The 20744-nt window shown below is 39.2% G+C and overlaps 1 protein-coding gene across 1 annotated transcript in view; it reads left to right on the forward strand.

Annotated features, from left to right (window-relative positions):
• Positions 1-318: 318 nt before the first annotated feature.
• Positions 319-20744, forward strand: part of VIPR2 (vasoactive intestinal peptide receptor 2) — a 47312-nt gene continuing 26886 nt past the window's right edge. Inside the window, exons 1-4 of the mRNA XM_057416477.1 lie at positions 319-488; positions 3592-3694; positions 15025-15132; positions 19365-19462. Of these exons, the coding sequence (XP_057272460.1) occupies positions 438-488; positions 3592-3694; positions 15025-15132; positions 19365-19462 (360 nt within the window). The 5' untranslated portion in view covers positions 319-437. The remainder of the gene's footprint in view (positions 489-3591; positions 3695-15024; positions 15133-19364; positions 19463-20744) is intronic.

Below are 20744 nucleotides of genomic sequence, written 5' to 3' on the forward strand. Positions count from 1 at the left end.
CCGGGAGATCCGGGATGGGCGGGGGGCGTCCCGGTTTAGAGGATTGAGCCGTATCTCTTGCGGGGGGGCAACAGCGCAGGGAGAGGAAGGAGGAGAAAAGAACGCAGAAGAGAGGAGCTGAGAAGCGAGAGGGAAGGGAGCCGGTGTCTAGAGGAGGAGCTGAGAGTAGAGAGGCGGCGGCGGGCAGGGACTCAGTCGGGCCGGGAGCTGACGGGCGCCGGAGCGGACTGCTGGCGGCGGCCCGAGCAGGTGCGGGAGCCACCTCCAGTCGCAGGGCGGCTGCCGCCGCGAGGCGGGGGTGCTTGGCCCTGCGCCCCGGCAGCCGCCCCCGGGCCCTATGGTGCCGCAGCGAGACCTGGCTCCTGCTCGCTGCCTTCAGAAGCGGCCCGCGAAGCGGCGCGGGGCAGCGGAGCCCGCCAGCCCGGCACTTGGCTGGCATGAGGACCCTGCCGGTGTTTCTCCTCTCCCTCTGCTGGAGCCTGGGACGGGTAAGTCATGCCGCGCTCACCCCCAGCACCGGCCGCGGCGACGGGAGAAGACTCAACACTCGCCCCTCCAAACCGCGGACCGGGTGATCCCTTCGGCTCTTCTCACCGCTGAAGGTGCCAGTGCCCACCCCCCCGGGGCCGGGCCGGCCGTTCCGTGACAGCTTCTCCCGTTACCCGGAGCGGGGTCTCATCGGTAGCCGCAGCAGATGCGGAGACTTTGGCCTCCCCGCGCTCACTTCGCGGAGCAAGTGGCTGCCGCCGCCCGCCTCACCGGGTGTCCCGGACGGGATCTCTCTCGCGGGGAGAAGGCTCCGCCGCGCTGCCGGGACCCCCAGCCCACCTCCTCTCCGGCGCTCCCGGGGGTAGGCTCCCCAGCCGCACAGGCAGCGCCGGGCCGAACTGCCGGCTCCGGGGGGCACCGCCTCGCACCCCAGGCGATTCTCAGGGGCTGGGACGGCTCCGCCCCGGCGGGGGGCAGCGCGGGCCGGGTCCCATCCACATCCACATTCACGTACCCGGCGGAGCGGAACGGGAGCTTCCTCGCCCCGTCACTTGTTCCCTGCAGTTTCCCCCGCCGCAGGTGTCTAGCACTAGTTTGCGGAGTTTAGACAGAGCGCTGCCGCGGTACGGGCTGGAGTGTCGCTGGCAGCATGGCATGGGGAAAAACCCTGCGTGATTGATAAGGAATGGCATTGATGTAGTGCATGGCAACCGGATAGCAACATGCAAAGCATTCAGAGTATTAAAGCCTTCAAATTTAGAGCGTCTGCTTTTAACACCTTTGTATTTCTATGTGTTTCTCTAGTTGTTTGTAAAAGTATAACGTTGCTGGAAACATGGTTTATGAAAAACAAAACAGTTTGCCCTCTAAATCTTTCCAGTTTTTTGTTCCTGTACATTTAAATTAACACATCATTTCTACCAAAAGCCGGGAAATGATGCTGAAGGTAAATGTAAGCAGCTTGTCAGAAGAAATGTTTTCCAGTCAAACTGCTGTTCTGGACGCCTTAAAAATTGTTAAGCTACTAAAACCACAGAGATTCCTCACTGTGTACCTTTACAGTGTGCAACACAGCACACATGGTTCTGTATTCATTGGTTACAAAGGATTGGTTACTCTTGGTTAAGCACAGGGAAAGATAGATGAACTCCAGCACTGAAAGGTGGTGGCTGCCCTCAAAAAAACATTTTGGAGTTCTTGATGTGTCTCGGGACGTGGTCAGTGCCACATTGTCTTGAAGCCTAACTCTAGCTTGATGAAGGACATAGGAATGAAACAGGTGTATGTATTAACACAAAGTACGTTACATTTTGGCATGAATCCCAGGTTTGAGAAGTAATGTGTTACCTTAGAGTACTAACAAGTGTACCTTCTCAAAGTAACCTTTGCTATCAGACCACTGATACTGGGAAACTTGAACTTTTGGAAGTAAGAGAGAAGTCACTTGGCAGGCTTCTGAATTGCAGTAGCTGCTTTGACCTGTCCCTCATTTAGTTAACTTGTCTGTTTACTGGAAGCTGCCTTTCCAAGACCCGGTAATTATGATACTTTGTGATGAGGAAGAGACCTACTCCCAGTTACTAAATGCTTGCAATTTGGAAAAAAAAAAAAAAAAAGTTATGTGAAAGAAGAATGCAATTGAAAGTGTTATGTGTACATGGGACTTGATTTTACATGGGAGCTCTCTGGAACGGAGATAATATTTAGCAAAAGTTATCATCAGTATAATGCTGAACTTACTATTACATGTGCTAGAAATCCAATTGGTGTTAAAGGATCTGTACAAATTCACTTTTGTGAATTATAAAAATAAAAATTAAAAAAAAAACCCAAACCCCTGAAAATATATATTTTGAATAGTCAATATAGAGAAAAGATGGGGAAAAGGAAGTAAGGTTCTGATGGTATAGATGAGAACTGCAAGATTTGGAGAAGAGAGGTTTTCATGAGTTTTCATAACAGTTCCTGTTGTTATGGCTATTATGCTGTGTTTCTAAAAGCTGCACAAGTGGCTTGCCCCAAGGATTCTGCAGAACAACCGGGTTCTTGCACTAAGTTTGGGTCCTGGTTAATTTTTAGTTGTTACCACTTTGAAATATATTGTCTCATGAATCAGAGATTCCTAAAGAAAAGGTAAAAAAAGAGTGAGAATCGTGGAGAGAGACCACACTTTTCTTGGTAAGTACCAGTGTGAGGATGACCGAAGTACTGCATATTCACATTTTTTTATTTCATTGCTAACCTCACTGGCCTTTCAGCTCCAGTGAAGTTTCCTACTTTCCCATTTGTCACCTACTACAGTTGCTTCTCCCATGCAGTTTCTCACAGGCTCTGCATATTTCTCTTTTAGGCTGCATTTCCCTCTCTGAATCGAGCTGACTTCAGTACAGCTTCCTGGTGTGTTGTTTCTCTCCCCAATACTATATCCCTGTCTCTTCCTGTGAATGTAAATAAGCCTTTCTGAAAACCAAAGAACTGGGGACAGGGAGATAAACAAATAAAAGCAATAGTGCTTTCATTTTTGAAGGAGTGGAATTTTCTTCTTGTGTAGCACTTGCTTGAACCAAATAATCATGCTCTGGGGCCTTTAGGAGATAAAATATACATGGCGGAACAGGGAACAAAAGCAAGATTTACAATGCCAACGTGAATGCAGTTTGCTCAGTTTTCATGTTCTGTGATTTGTAGTAAACTTTCAGCTTCCTAAGTTATTACAAAGGAAAAAAAAAACAAAAAAAGCAAATGTGTTTACTTTCCTGCTTCAGTTTAACTCAGTTTTTCTGTAGGAAAAAAGTCTAAAGAAACAATGCTGTTGAATGCACTAGAAAGTTAATACATTTTTTTGTAAGTGACAATCGGTCTTGAAATGCTACAGGAAGGAGCCAGTGAATGTTCCAGTAGGTTACTTTAACATTTTGTTTTGAAAAGTCAATGTGTGAGAAGCTAAAATGGGTAGTGACTGTACCAGTAAAATGCCTAGCACATACTTGGGCAAAAACAGTGCCAGTTAAAGTTGGGGGTTTCATTACTGGTAGATGCAGTCTTCATAAACCTTTTTAATTCATATTTCAAGACCCTGGCCTGTTTGTTGATTTGGCACAGGTGAATGGTGTCCATCCGGAATGCAGATTTCAGCTGGAGATTCACAAGGAGGAAACAAGGTGCATGGAACTTCTAAAGAATGCAAAGCCAGTAGACTACAAAGGTAAGAAAAGATAAGCTGTAATGTAGAGACAAGATTTTCTCCCTTGACCTTGTTTGCTGTTGCAGTTGCCGTGTTTTAGCTTAGAATTTTATGTATTTTAGAATCTAGGCAGGCTGTGCTTTAAACATACAGCTGGAACAGGGATGTCGTGAGAGGTGTGCCAGGCACTCTGCTTGCACTGGGTGGAACGCTACATGGGAGTATTCCCATGTTTAAGTTGTTGCTGCTAGTATGTGTCCTGACTGGCAGAGTAGCTGCAGGTTGGTGATGATAGGACCAGCAGAAAGAACAAGTCTGAGGAAAAGCTGAAAGCCTTGGATCCAGGCATCTCTCTCTGTCTATGGTTGACAGTAAGGATTAGTGCAGTACTTTTGTAGTACATTTGTTTTCTTTTGTCTGAACTAGGTGATACACAGTGTATTTGTTTTTTCATAGTCAGTCTGTTTCGGATGCTCTCTGAAGATGACTGTGGTACCTTAGGGACCTACCATCTGCAGTGCCCCTTGAGCATAAGCATGAGTCCCAATTCACAATGCTTTGTCCACCTCTCTTCTTGATTTAAATATGTAACTCCCTCTGTGTATATTCTAATATCAATTAGTATACAGGAAAATAATGAAAAGGGTCATCAGCAGTTTGTATTTTACTATAATTTCTCTTCTTATTAATCCAAATAAGTAATCACAAAAATTATAATAACAGTGAATAAGTTACCTGGGTATCTCTCCAAGCAAAATCTTACTGGAATAAGTCAACTACATTTAGGTTTTTTTATTTGTATGAGTGGTGAAGAGAGGTGACTGTTACATAAATAATACTAGTGTGAAGCCAGATGGAGAAATAATCAGTAGCTCAGCTTAATGAATTAAATCTTGAATTAGTAAATTCACTGTTTGCTATTATATGGCTTTGAAAGTCAGTCTTTCTTCAAGATCCACTTTTGTGATCCAGATGCTGAGTTCCAAGGCTTGTGATGCACATCAGTTTTATTTTGGGTTCTCTAGGGGAAGAAAGACATTTTCTATCAATATTTTCTTCACAGCCTCTTTTCAGTGGAAGAGGCGTGCCTCCTGAAGGGAAACTGCTGTAGAAGAGCTTCATGTTTTGGAAGGAGACAGTGAGTCTGGTGTTGATTCAGTCCTGTAGGTAGTGATAAAACAGCAGTGGAAAGATTTATACGTTTAATTGAATGTCTGGCTGAAACTAAGAGTGTATTCCATTTTGTAGGATACTAGAATGAATCCCGTGTGGTAATGAACCCTTAAAAACTGTATGTTTAATGTTATAAGAGAATTTATCCTATGCTTCACATTACCACATACCTTTACCAAAAACCTGTTCAGAGAAGCCTATGTTAAATATATGCATCTGCATTTCCAAAAACATCTTTTCTCTGTGTGTCCTTATTTTTCTAATAAGCTCTGTAGAGTTTATTAGAAATGTAAGGAATTTATTAAGAATTTATTACTAAGGAATTTATTAGAAATGTAAGGAATATTTTGAACGGAGACTTACAGATTGTCACGGTGATACTCTAACTACTGATAAAGAATTACTACTGAAAATTAACAAGCTGGAACCTGAAGCTGTTAGTACATTTGAAACAATTAATTACAATAAATTCACAAATCTTATTTCACTTTTTTTCCTGTATGGGAAAGATAGTTATATAGCCCTTGTCATGCTTTTCTAACTTCAGGATATTCTACATGCCTTACAAAAGCTGTGATGAAATCTATCAACAGTCCTGTCTAGCATTTGGAAATAAAGGTTCACTGATTTTCCATTGAAGGCTTGAACTTCCGTTATCAAAATCAGGGGAATTTTTTCATTAACTTCTTGGGCACCTGAGAAGCCTTCACTCCTCTATGTAACATGCTCCAGAATTTAGCTGGCATGCATAGCTACTGAATTTTGCAGGATCCAGGTTTTATGTAGTTTCTCCTGTGACCTAGATGGCAATTATATATTGAATGCCTTATGTAATACTTCTCAGCTCCCACTTAGGGAGACAAAAGGAAAGATTTAAAGGCAGTTGTGGTATTTTTTCTTTTACATAATAAAATGTTGCAGTCATCTTACGTGAGCTGCTTCATAACATAGGCTGAAGAATCCCACTGAGTAGTGCACCTAAAATCACTGACTAGGAAGTCTGTGAAGGATTTGCCTACTTCATAGCTTAATAAAGCGATAGTGTGTTTTGCAAGGAAACGCTGTACAAATACGGTGCAATATCCTTTGAACAATGGTAAGGATATGGTAAAACCACAGCCCCAGGTTGTGTAAATTCTGCTGATTTGCCAACACCAAACTGCCAAATATCTGGACCTCCTGCTTTGCACCCTTTGGGGGATTTTCAGGCGTTAGCACAGACTTTTCCATTAGTGGAGAGCACTACACTCCATTTAGGGAAGAAAGTCACTCTCCAAGGATCTGTGGCAGTGCCTTCCTCTTTAGTGCTCTCCAGCAAATCTAGTTGTTTATTTTATGAAGACTGCATTAGCTTCTATCTGCATTTGTTTTCTTCTTTCCTCCTGTGACTTGACACCTGAGGTATGGATGCACCTTAGGTGGAAGCCTAGGAGAGGAGTTCTTTTGCTCATTCATTTTGGGTGACAGATTAATTGCTTTCTAAATAGCTTATAATAGCTATGGATTTTGAGGTCCATATGGAAAGATACTGATTTATTTTTTATCTACTACCCGTAGCTTGTCCTCTTATGGAAAACAGAAAGCTGCCAATAAAAGTGATAGAAAATATTAAAAAATTGGCCCACTGCAAATTTCTGTCTTTATTCAGTATTTAGAATTTTTCCTTATAAAGTAATTGACTAATTTTTGTCCACCTTTAATCATAAAGTGAAACGATATGGTAAAAAAACTTCAAGACTCGGTATACTTCACAACAGGGTTCTACAACAGAAAGTTTGAAAAATATTTAATATAAAAAAATAAGTCTAGGTTGGTTTTTTTTTTCTTCATTTTGGCTGCACAGTTCAATCAGTCTTCTTGGCTTTTGTTTTCCAAAATGTGTTTTTTGTGAGACTCATATGCCAGCTCACATTTTTAATTTTAGATGTGACATCTTAACTCTGCAGAAGGGATGTAGACGGAAAGAGAAGTGGATTTGGAAAGAAGTTCATAAACCTCTCAAAGAGAGGCTTCATAATGCAGCTAGTAATGGGAAATTAAACGAGACAGGACTACTACTCATAAATTTAAAGCAAAAGGGACCAATGTAGCTATATAATCTGATCTCCTGAATTACACTGCCAGTAGAATTTCGTTGAGTCATTCTAGCACTGAACTCATGATCTTGTGAATGAAACACAGCACATTTTCCTGTTCAGAACAGGAATAATATTCAAATGTTGGACTCTTGGCAAGTTGTCCCAAAGTTAGTTTATCCAGCTAACCTCTGCTGTTAAGGTTGTTTCTCCAGTAAAAAAGGTGTCTGTTTTGCATTTCCTCGCCTCCGTCTCTGTGTCTCACAAAAAGACTGACTGTGAATACAACTAAGCCAACCTGACAATCACTCTTTCCTCCACATCAGTAAATAGCAGACTTACTTACAGAAAGCCAGATGAAGCGTTTCTTCTGCTGCACGAAACTGAATCTCCTCAAGGTTCCCCCTTTCTTAATCCTCCCGATCTCATCAGTGTCTTGCAACAGTTTTTGTTTGGCTTTGCAGCAATTTTCTCTTTAAAATGAGTCAGTAGTTCAGACTACAGTGTTGCTTGGAGTTGTCTGAAGTGGCATTAAAGGTAGAATTAAAGTACATAGTGGGATCATGGAACTTCCTTTCATTCGCCGCCAGTAGCTCTTGACAGGTCAATTTTATCTTTCTTTTATCTGCATTGCTGTTTTTCTAGCTGTAGTACAGACGTTGCTACTGTTCACATGCATTTTTATGAGGGGAGCTGAAGGGCCTGCTTTGCATGTTTGTTTATTTTTGCATCCATTAGTGGAAGCGTCATTGTTAATGACACCACATAAAACTGATCATCCTTATGGTGCTGACAGTGTCTGGGCTTTGTGGGAGCTATACTGGGATATTTGAGGGAAAGAGGTGGAGCTGGCTTATCTGAGGAGGCTGGGCACTAGGAGAGAAAGAACTGTGCATGAAAGGAGTTGCCTACTGAAGAATAACCAACAGGAACTAAATTGTGAAGATGATCAGCCTCATTCAAAAATATCACATTATAAAGATTACTAAGAGTGAAATAACAGAATTTTTTTAAAAGAGGTGAATTGTGGCCACAGATACATTCTACAGTTTTGAAGGTCTGAAATTTCTCCCCCCCCCCAATAGAAATTCATCAGTATACATTAATAAGTAGCATTTAGAGTCCTGAAAAAGGGAAGTTCACAGCTGTATGTGAATTTATTCTGGTTTTCATAAGATTCAGAAAAACACTGCCCTGCATAGTTCTGTGCTTGAGTCCTGATAAAGACAGCTGTGGCTATGGCAGTCTACTCTCCATGACATCCAAAGTTCAAACACCACAAGGAAGCAATCTTGAATACCAAAGCACTAAAAAACCTCCAGCTAGTACAACAAATAGCACATGGGTCAGACATGATCTAAACTAACAGAAATATGTGGTCCCAAAACTTTATAGGGACTTTTAATATTTTGTGATGGGGTTTATATGAACAGGGGATTGATGTTTAATTATGTTCTTTGAAGAATGTCTAGTATGTCTAAATCAGGGCAACATGAAGATGAAGGAAGCTTATATCTTTGACTATACATCCGTGAATATCTTTGCAGTATAATGGAAATGGTGTTCTTATGGTAAGATTAGAGTGCTGTCTAGTTATACAAAACCAAATGCTTGTCTCCAAAGAACATTTTGAGTAGTTGGAAAGCAGGATTTACTTGATAGAAGATTTGGATGGATTTGGGTGAAAAGAAGGGTTTTTTCAAAGTTTTTAGCTGGCAATGTCCGTATTTCCTTACAGAACCCTAAAAATATGGAAATTACATTAAAATATAAAATTATCTTATAGATTTTTTGACTCTCTAATGAGAGACTGTTCCTCAGAAGAAAAATAAGGCATTTCTTCTGAAATGTTTCATCTAGTGAAAAGCCATTAATCCCCTAGAAATCCCAGTAACAGTGGTTTTGCCATTCCTGGTAGTAGGGCTGGCTTTTGAAAACCTATAAACTGCAGGCTGGCAGCTCCTTGTGGAGGGGCTTTGGGAGCCCCTGGGCAGGTAGGACAGGCAGGCAGAGCCCATCCCACCCACAGCCAAGGCAGCTGGAGGGCAGCTACGGGCAGCCCTGGGCATGGGCACCTCTATGGGTAGGGACAGCTGAGGACATCAGCCTGCAGGTGCAGGGAACCAGGGTCAGGCACATCCCTGGGATGGCTGGGCAGGGCCACAGAGGTGGGTTGGGGTGCAGGCAGAGGCTGGCACAGGCACTGCCGTGACAAAGCGTGAACTCAGGTGCACCCACCACATAGGTGAATGCCCAGACCTGAGCCCAAGTGGGATCCTGAGCAGGGGTGTGAGGCTGGTCAGGCCCGTTAAGACCTATTAGTGCACTCACGGCCCTGGTGAATGTAGACAGCAAATAACTTCAGCAGTGCAGCTTGGAGCAACAGTATTTGTGCTACTTTTTATTCTTATTACCACTTTAAGCAGTTCTGGTGTGTGTTTGCTTTGCTTCTCATTTGCTGGCTTGCTGTTTCTCTAGCACCGCCTTTTCTGTTCTTTCTTACTACTTGTGTGAAAATGAAGAAAGACTTTCAGTCTGTATATATTCATAAATTCCCATGTGGCCTAAATTGTATGCTTCAGCGTTCAGACTTGCATACAGTCTAGAAAACATTGCCCATAAGAGGTGAGATTGCCTCTGCTTTGTCAAATTAAGTACAAAACCCAAAACGTTTCCCTGTTTGAAAAATAAACTCTAGTCTGGCTGACAGCTTTCTGGCTGATTTTCAAAGCCCTCTCATTTTGTTTCATGTCTCGTGAATGCCTAGACAGTTTAAAAATGCTAAACCTCTCCTCTGAATGGGCAAGTTTTTGAATCCAAATGCAAAGTGCCACCTAGTGGTTAATATATGAATAAAATGTATATATAAACAAAACTTTCCAATCCAAACTCAGTGTTGTACATCTTTATAGATGAGGAAGCACATGTAGGTAAGCAAACTTGTTGCTCAAAGACTGGATATTAGGTAGCAGGATGATGAATGTGGTGGCAATACTTATGTAAGCTGAAAAATAGGAGAAACAGATGTAGTTTATAGTCTGTTGGTTTTCTTTCATTATGAAATATCTGCAAATAAATCACAAGAATTAAAGACCAAACATTCAAATAAAGTAAGTGATCTTACTGAAACTAGCTAAGAATAGTATCTGCAATATCATCTAGAGGAAAAGGAGGGAAGAGCAGTCAAGGAGTGACACCATGGCCGTACTTTGAACGAGTCACTGAACAAAGGTTTTCTAGGAAGACTGATTGTTTCCCTGGATATGCTGTGAATGACAAACCAGAGAAATAAATGATGCAATTAAGAGATTCAAAAGTGATTGTTATATGTAAGGTGCAGGAACACCACAGAAATAGGGATGACGAACAAGGTTTTTTTGCCTTTGCTAGCTTTATTAACAGGAAAAAGTTGAGGAGCTAAAACAGATCAAGAGCTGGACTGGTTTTATGTATGTACATATCAGAAAGGACAAAAACATTCAAGGCTTGAGAATTTATTGAAGCAGAATGTAAACATAGAGACTGAATCCATTAATGAACATTAAAAGAAAGTATATTAAAATACTTTTAGATCCTTAGAATATTTATTTTTAATTATAAAGAAATTTTAATTATAAAGAAAATTGCAGATGTTCCATGAACATCTAATGAAGTTTTATTTAAAATGTGAGATATTTTCTGTATAATTATTGGTAAAATTATTAATAGATCTCAAACCTAAAACCTTATTTAAAGCTAAAAATAAAACTGGTTTGTGTCTTACTTAATTAATATCCTTTGAAGGAAGTAGAAAATGGGTTTATATATGTGGGAGATGGGTAGAATTTCCAGAGAAAAATCAGCTTGCATACTGATTTTATGGAATTCAGCAGTGGTGGATGACAGTCCAGAAATCCTAACATTGAATGAGTTAATGGCTGGCTAGATACTAGTAGAAGGTAAGTGAGTAGAGAGGAGAATATCAAGCTTGATCAAGTTAGGTGTTCTATGTGGGGCAAGAGACACATTTCACATAGCATTTATCACACTTTCATTTTCCAACAGCATAGGTACTTATGGCACTATTGGCTGCTCTGTAGACACTGGGGAGAAACAATCAATTGTTGCGAGCAATTAATCTGGCCTATTTTCATGTGAGGTGAATCATTCTCTCTCACACTGACAATATTGCATATGTCATTGTAAAAAGATACTACAGGGGGTAAAAAGCAGTATCTACTAGAAGACCTGTGAGACTCAACAAAGTTTCTGGTTGTGCCACATGTTGAATTTCCAAGATTAGTAGGAAATTAATTGCTAGTTTAAAATTTGCACAATTAAGCTCATGCTGTACGACAGAGATATGTTGCCGGGATGGAAGAGACAAATTGATGCAAATGAATTGTATCCCACCTCTGCATATGGGTATTTTTTGCTAAGAGAAGATGTGTAACTGCAATATTGTCAAAAACCTGTAGTAATAAGAGGAGGGTAAAATGAGGAAAGGTGTGATTTGAAAGTCCAGGAAAGCACTGTTTTACTGTTCAAAAGTTGTACTTCTGGCAGCCTCTACCAGCACACCACTAACAACATCATTTCAGTGTTCAGCCCTAGACTGGTTTTCAACAGCACACTGCAGTCATTCAGTAACTATAAATGCCTCCAGGACATTTCAGCAGTTTTCTCAGATTTCCTGTGCCATAATAAATAAGCCTGTAAATATACATAAATTGAGGCTTAATGTTCTTCTTGAATTTCTGATGACAGCCACTCAAGTTTCACTCTCATGATTGTTGATGCATTTGAATGTAGTCTAGATGTATGTAGGAAGTACATCTTTTGTATTATTTAATCTACTTGATTTAAGGAGTCTGAAAAAGTATAATTCTTTCCTATGCTGTAGATGCCTGTAAAATCCTAAAAAACTGCGGAAAAACTGAGGTAAAAAAATGCATTTTTCAGAAAACACTAGTGACTGTAATGTTTCGCATGTCAAAAACTTGTATACTGATTTCTGTCTTGCCAGCTAGCTTTGAAATCTCATACTATTTATGTTGATTAATTTTAGTGGGAAAGGACTTGGACCTCAGTTTGTCTGTATATTATTTCCTGTAATCAGATCTTGAATAAGAGTTTTCTGGGTTGTTTCGGAGAAAACGTGCCAGTGGAGCGTTGAAGTCCATGTTGTTCAGCTGCCTTTTTGCCAAAACATTAGCCCGGTCCATAGAGCAGTGTCAAAAAAATTTACAAAGGCCTCTGAAAAAGGCCTTTTAGCTCTGACAGGCTGAGAAAATTGGGGGTGTTCATCTTGGAGAAGAGGAGGCTGCATGGAGACCTCATAGCAGACTTCCAGTGTCTGAAGGGGGCTTATAAGGATGGTGGGGAGGGACTCTTCACCTGGGATTGTAGTGATAGGACAAGGGGTAACAGGTATAAACTTAAACAGGGGAGATTTAGGTTAGATATATAAGGAAGATGTTCTTTACTGTGAGGGTGGTGAGGCACTGGAACAGGTTGCCCAGAGAAGCGGCAAATGCTCCATCCCTGGGAGTGTTCAAGGCTAGGTTGGAGAGAGCCTTGGGTGACATGGTTTAGTGTGAGGTTTCCCTGCCCATGGCAGAGGGGTTGGAACCAGATGATCTTAAGGTCCTTTCCAGCTTTAACCATTCTATGATTTTATGAAATGTCTGCAGACTACTGCAGCAAATCCACCATTATACAGAGAGTATATTGAACAAAAGGGAAAATTTGTGAAAGTCATCAGCTTTCATGAGTGTCCATGAACACTTTCATGATTCATCTCTGCTCTACTTGTTACTGGAAATGGGCATGAACTAAAAACGTCTGGAGTCGCACGAGATGCTAATTATTCTTGTGTACTCTAGGGCTTGTTTATGCTGGCTCAGGCAGTACATCCATCAAAGCAAAACGGTTTCATTTTGTCACTAGTTCTGAGTGCTGGCAGATGAAGAAAGTAGTTCCTTTGTCTTCCTGATGACATGTATGTTGCATTGTTGATGTTGTTTCTGGCTTGAAATCAGCTGGGAAGGAAGCATGACCTGAATTGGCTGAAGTAAACATTCTTTTACTTTGCATAAGCCCTGGTATTTCATCATAGAGAGTTGGACTTGCTTTTGATCCAGTACTGCAACTCAGGAAGCATCTAAACACCTTTAAATTCTGTTGACTTCAAAGGGTATGAAGATGACTTGCTCAGATGCAAACCTCTCAAATTTATATGCAGATAACCAAGTAAACATCATCTTAGAAACATCATTACCAGTGCTAAAAGAAAAGCCGCAAGTGCTAGAAGGGAGTAGAAGGCAGACATGTAAAATAGAGTGCAGATAAACTCATGAGTTAATTTGTGAATGTATGAACCAGCTGTGGGGGCAGATACACTAGAAAGAACAAACTCCGCATGATCATCAGGGAAAATAGGAGTGTTTATGGATGTCAAATATATTACACTCTGAGTCAGTTGCTAAAAACACTCATTCAAGAGATAAGGACCAGAAATCTGAAAAGAGTGAATTGTCAATGGGAACAAGAACTTAGCCAACTGTGGAATACAGCTAAAAAGAATGTCACTCTCACAGTTCCTTGTCCTAAGTAAGTCTCCCTTATCCTAAGGTAAGGACGAAGAACTGCCTAGGAGGCAGAGTTACTAAAGGAACCAAAACAATTAGTCCTCTTCAGGTAACTGGAGAATTTGGCAAACTGAGGTTAGTCACAAAGCGATTGATCAAATAAGGATAGGACTGATTAGAGTAAATACAAATACAGAGTGTATAAAGAGGGTTCTGTGGAACTGGTTATTGAATGCAGAATTTACCCCATAGTCCTTGCCTACTCTTCTGTTTTAATCTCCAAACCCTATTTTTGGTACAACACAGAAGCTCCCTCGCAGCTATCACACGTAGATGTCTTCCAAAGGACAGCAAGGCCCATAGGAATGTTATGCCAGTGACTCTTCTCATGGTGCAGCCTGGACATACTCCCGGGGCAAATACAGTTGCTGGTCCTGTAACGCATCCTTGTGTTTTCCCTAGTTTACATGTACTTTGAAAGAAACTTTGAAAGTAGGATGCTAGACACTTCACGTAAGAAAAAGCTGTCCAAGTTTAATATCACTAATATGGTTTAAGGCAAATATAGAACTTTAAAATATTCCTTTCTCAGCTTCATTTAACTCAGGATTTTGGGCATGACCTTCCTAGCATAGAGTAAATAAATAGTGAATTGCTAAAAAAGATAAATATTCTGAAGAATAGTATTATATACGAATATGAGAAGTTCCTAATCCAGGTTTGATGTTCTCTACTGAAAGGAACAAACTTTTCCTTATACTTTCTATAAACTTATGGAGATAATACTGGTAGGATAAAAGTTTTGTTTCTCTCTTTAGCATTAATTGCAATTTTAAATTTTCAATTGTCAATTGCCTGATTTGAAGATAGAAATATTATAAACACTGTTATTAGTACTACTATAAAACATGCCTATAAAAGTTTATTAGTCCACCTTCCCTTCCTGAAATCAATGTACATAATTCTTTGTTCAAATCTCAGTTATTTAGTTTAGGAGACATGATTTTTTAAGTCCAGACCCGTTCCAAAAATTTTCAGGTCACAGAATCATAGGAGCATAGAATGGTTAGGGTCGTGATGTGCTCCTCTTGTAGTTGTGATGCTGAGTCCAATGAAATTCTTAAATATTTATGATGTTCTATCTGCCTATTACTGCAGATAAAAAAAAAAAAATCATTTGCACTGTGGCTAAGAGATTCTCAACATTTTGGAATTTTTAATAATCCATATTAATACTCAGAAGTTGGGGTTTTACATTTTTTGCGCTTTCTTCCCGTGAAAATGACAGTTTTAATGCAATATTTTGCAAACAATATGTTAACTGACCTAAAAATAAGCTTGTTAATCACCAGACTCCTTTATGATTCCCTTAACATTTTCAAGGAAAATACTGTCTCTGCACCTTTCTTTAACAACTTTAATCTTTCTTGAACTACTCATCCAAAGCTTCCACCAAGTCTTTATAAGGCAGATACAGTAGGGTGATACAGACAATACTGTGTTTTTAAGCCTATTACTGCTGGTTTTGTTTCAGGATGTGTTGGAGTTTGGGATAACATCACCTGCTGGCGTCCTGCAAAGATTGGAGAGACTGTCACTGTCCCTTGCCCAAAAGTATTTAGCCTTTTTTCTGGCAAACCAGGTATTTTATTTTAAGGTGGCTTTTTTTTGCTGGCTTCTCTTCGATATTTTATAACGTACTGTGCTAAAAACGTATTATTAGCAGTTTAATGTTTTCGTTTTTAAAGAATTAACAGATTATTAATAGAGCTGTTAATGATACATCACAAAAAGTCCAAATAATTGTCTTTGTAGTCCCTATGGTGTTTTTTGAATCAGATCCTAAATATGTATTCTAATGTAGGGACTCTCATCAAAGCTGAAGACATTGCTTGCTCTTTTTGACCTGTTTATGTTAATTATTAATGCATCTGAGCCTGACTGACCTCTTTAACAGTTGTCAGCAGGTCACATGTACTTTGTTCCTTTTGTGCTTTGGAGGGGAGTTCTGATTTGCCTTCATGAGAATAATGAACTAACATTAACACATATTACCTAAAAAATATCACTGTTGCAATTTAAGGTGGTTATTACAAAACCCTTTTTTTCTCCTTTTAGTGGAACTGAAAAGAGCTCATTAGTGTCTCAGATTGCTGAAGTATTTAACTGTTTCAAGTCTTGAATCTTCTGCACCATCTTGTCAATACATCATACTGTTTAACTTTGCACTTTGGCTTGTTAGTGGGGTTTTAAAAATAGATGAGGCACACATGGCATTTCACATAGGTATCTCAAAATGCAGCAGGAAAAATCTTATCTCTGTTGCTGAGGTGAGAAACCTTTGTCATGAAGAGCTGGTGAAAGATGCAAAAATTATCACAGTGATTTAGTTTTGTCTTTGAGGTCTCTGTGGAGAGCTTTTTAACAATATTACTTTTAGCATAGAGGCTAACTTGGGGTATAACTAAAATACCCTTGTTCTCAAAACTGTTGATTAAGTCTTGTTCCAGTACAAAATTAGTAACTAAAACAATGTACAGGATCAGCAAAGATTTTCATTCCTGGAACTGGTGAATCTTGGATTAGTTTATCATGGATAGCCTAAACAGTTTATAGTGGGGAAAGTATGTATAATCTTCACTAGATCTTGTGAAATCTATAAAAGTATTCAAATGACTCAGATGAAGATAGTAAGGTGTTATCATGACACAAGGCAAACTAAAAAATATCAACATTTTAAAATCTGCATTGAATCAAACTGCTTCTGTTTGCCAGAAGTTAGATCATGTATGCTCTTTCTGGAGTTTGGTCATTTGATTTAACAATTTATAGCATCTTTCAAAACATTTTAACTTTCCTATTAAAAAAGGGCAATAAATATTTAATTCTGAAACCTTCACAATGCTTACAACTCAATCTCACTTGGGCATGGTGTCATTACAACTGAAAAATCGCTTCCCTTTTATAGTTTGCTGTAGATTTCCATATACACCTTTTTTATAGCTACCTGTTTAATTCTTGCTTGTGGAACTAACACAGCATTTTTTTAGAGGTACTTCAATTAAGAGGATTTTTTCAATCTTGTATTTCTAAAATTTCAGAGGAGGAAGATAACAAACATCTCGCTTGCTTGTTTCAATTACGATCTGAATAAGTATCTCAGACACTTTATAATTTGATTATACTCAGGAATATATAATTAATTTATTCACTTGGGTCTTATGGCAGGAAATTATAACTATTGTTAAACAAGAAATCTGACTCTTTATTTAGCCAAATTTGTGGGATATATGTTTAGGCTTTCCAAGGTTTTAAGAGGAATTAAAATTCTACTACAAGATGATCTAGATTGCCTTATTTTTTATAGACATATTCCAAATCACAAGTAGGCTTTTAAATATCATTTTTTTTTATGGACTTCTTAATTTAAATTGGTGTCGTGGTTTAAACCCAGTCTGGTAACTCGTTCACTCACTTCCCCCCCCCCCCCCCCTTCTTTCTCTCCCCCTACTCCCGGAGGGACAAAGAGGAGAATCGAAAAGAATGCAACTCCCACAGGTTGAGATAAGAACAGTTTAGTAACTAAGGTATAACACAAATCACTACTGCTACCACCAATAATAACAACAATAAAGGAAATAACAAGGGAAGAGAATACAACACCTCACCATCAGCCGACCGATAACTTGCCCCCCTCAGCCCGACCAAGCTCTGACCGATACCTCCTCCAACCCTGCAGTCTCCCAGCCCTTCCGGCTAACTCCCAGTTACCTCCTGGGCATGACGTGCTGTGGTATGGAATACCTCTTTGGTCAGTTCGGGTCAGGTGTCCTGTCTCTGCTTCCTCCTGGCTTCCCCTCCTCCCCGGCAGAGCATGAGGCTCACAAAGTCCTTGGCCACACCAAAACATCATTGTTATCAGCTCTGTTCCCAAGACGAAAGTCAAAACACAGCACTGCACCAGCTACCAAGAAGGAGAAAAATGACTGCTACTGCTGAACCCAGGACAATTGGGAATTTAAAAAAGCAGCTGTTTTCTCATCTTTACAGCTTCTGGAGAGGTGGCTCTTAATTTCTTCAGTGATGGTCAAGGTTATAGTTTAAACATCCCACTCCATGGAATGGTAATAACTTTATGTCAAATGACTTTTTACTGTAAAAGCAGTCCTGTTATGCTGTAATGTTTATTGTGTATTGCACATGATGATGTAAGTATACGGGTATCAGAAAGCTATTCTGTGAATTTTTTTTTTGTGTGTCAAATTGTAGGTTTCAAATGAGGTAGCCATCTAAAATTCTTAATTGCGTGAAACAATGGTGTAGAAATAAGCAATGTCTTCCATAGAACATTGCCTGTCTTTAAGTTAGAAGGCCATTATAGTACTTGCAGTACAAAATACTTCAGCATCTTGAGTACATAGTGTGTTTTTCTTGAGAAACTGGGTTTGACATAATTTGTGGTTCTGTTAACCTACTCCTCTGCTCTGCCTAGTCAGAGAATCGGGAAGTACTTTTAAAGTGAAGATTCTTCAGTGTGTATAAATAGGTTACATTTACTGTAAAAAAAGCCACATCTATGCCAAATGGCAAAAGCGGTCCTGTTGTTTGAGGAGACACTGTGATTTGAGGTCAAGACCTTGTTACAAACTAGAAAGATTTGGTTATTGGTTGGTCAGTCATTTATTGGGTATTTACAACTTTCCACTGAAGACTTTATACAAAGAAGAATTTCCAGTAACCAATCAGCAAGCTGAAAATCACAAAGGCTTTAGTTTGGAGTGTATAGAAACACATTCGGTTATTCTTGGCCAAAGCTGATCTGTGACACATAAAATTGTTCTTGTGTGGTGAAAACCAGGCATCCTTAAGTTAGTTACAGACTCCAAACAAAAGCAGTATGGTATTATAGATTTCAGGTATCACGGATATAGAAATTTTGCTAAGAAAGTTAACGGCAAGTTGCTTAAGATTTAGCACTGTAAGTGTAAATTATAATAATTTTAATGACTATTCTTTATTCTGATATGGGACTCTTTAGTTTTCTCCAATGGAAGCTATTCCATATTGTATGAACATTAGTTTGTATTAATTAGTGTAAGGAGCAGAATCATGGGTTGCCCCATCTCTGAGTGACTTCATCTGGGAAGAGAATCAGCTTCTCTCAGTTCTGACCAAAAAGTCCTTTCTGAAATCAATAAATGCTCAAAATTCCTTTCCAACCATCCTCACACATCTCCTGTACGTTCCTTGGACTACGTTGCTTCAGTGGTTCAAAGAGTGAGATTCAACATGAATATTTATTTCCTCATTCTTCTAACTGTCACATAATTTGACCTTTAAGGTGCATTACCAACTCTACCAACATTTGCTGTAGCAGTAATTCATCACCATGACATAATAAAGCTTTTATCACTCTTCAGTAAATGATTTGGTGTTGCTTTCTCAGAAAAGCTTAAAAATTTGGTTAGAACAACTCTCACTTACATTACTCTTGTATATAATTACTCTACCTACAAATTGTCCCCTTTATAGAGTAAGCTGAAAGGCTTTCCCCTGAATACTTTAGATAAAACAGCAAAATACTTAATGCTTTTGCAGCCATAACAGAAATAGGTGTTATACCAAGCAGAAGCCTGCCATCACAGCTTGGAATTACTTTTGGTTTTCTCTAATGCGAAAGCAACTCTGAGCACAAGTAAAAGCCAAAATAATATGAGTGAAGAGCACATGAATAAAATGGCTGGGTTGCTTTAGCAGAGTTGCTCAGAAATATGGGATGTTAACTGAGAATGACAAAGTGAAGTTGTCTAAAGTTTTATTGATGAGGAGACTTTAGAATATTACTGATTTTAACTCTCAAATTTTGCTTTACAGGAAACATTAGCAAAAATTGTACAAGTAATGGGTGGTCAGATATTTTTCCTGACATCTTAAGTACTTGTGGATATAATGACTATGAAGATGATTATAAGGTAGGAAAAATACTTCTTCTATTCATGTAGATGCTGGTGTTCAATACAGCTATCAGACATACTCTGCTTCTAAACAATTCCCATTTTCTTCTATCAGAATTAGTGAAAATCTGTAGTAAATTTTGATAGCAGTTGCCATATGCTTGGATTGCGAATGCCATATAAAATGCAATTTGAAATGTAGAATTCAGTACCTGTTTGAAGATCAAGGCTATAAACAGTTTGTAATTACAATAATGCATCTCCATTTCTAATATTGCAGTGTTCCTTGGCTTGTGCACAGTATGATCTGCTTTGTGTTCTTTCTAGAAGATTGTTATAACAAATCCTAATACTGAACTAGTCTGTTAATAATACAGGCACCACTTGCTTGCTAGTATGTGTTTAAGTAAAGTAAAATGTATTTATGTAATTGGAATTATTGTAGATGCATATTGGACTTTAAATTACCTTAGGAATTAGAAGTAGCTCAAAAAGCTATCAAGATATCTTAAATACACTATAAATGGAAAAATGAATTTGTTCACTTTGCAGATACCGTATTTTTTCTTTTTTTTTGAGGGAAGTACCTTTTTCCATCACATTTTACCTATTTCTCGGTTGTTTTTCTGCTGAAGCTAACAGAGTTAGATTTTGTTTACAAGCAATCACCAGTGTCATTACTTAAAGAATATTCTTTGCCTGACTGTTTCAGTGGAACAAGACCATAGTTCTTTTCTAACCGTAAGACTGACAAGTCAGAAAGTGGGTAGAGAAGTGCTGTCTTGTCAGAAAGAAGATAGGCTGTTCCTGTGCAAATATTTTTTTTTTTTCATGATTAAAGGATAGACAAGGATTATCAGAATAAAATCTGAAAAGGCAAACGGAAAGCATATGTTTCAGTGTGTTTCTTCATGGGAGACAATATAAAAAATACGGGTGTCATTCAGTTGTGAGATGTCTGGAGGCATTTGAGGTTCTGTGTCAGCCAACTGTTACACAGAAAGATACTCTCTTGATTTTGGATCTTAGTGCTCAGTGGTAGCACCTGAAAACAAAAAATCTTTACTCAACATATATCAGTGTAATTCATTTTTATTTGACATAGAATTTCAACAGTAAGAGCTAAAAATGAAATCTCAAGGATTTGTATACAAACTATTTTCGACACAAAAATGTCATGCAACAGTATGCTTTGCAGATGATCAAAGTTACAGTAACTAAGGAGATTGTATTTTAGGTAAGGTGACGAAATGGTTAAGTTTTCTTCTGCATGCACAGTAGAAACTGTGGTGTCAGTTTG

Source organism: Pezoporus wallicus, unplaced genomic scaffold, assembly GCF_028554395.1.
Source record: "Pezoporus wallicus isolate ANWC-B61680 ecotype Strahan unplaced genomic scaffold, APGP_CSIRO_Pwel_v1 contig_3847, whole genome shotgun sequence".
Lineage (NCBI taxonomy): Eukaryota > Metazoa > Chordata > Aves > Psittaciformes > Psittacidae > Pezoporus > Pezoporus wallicus.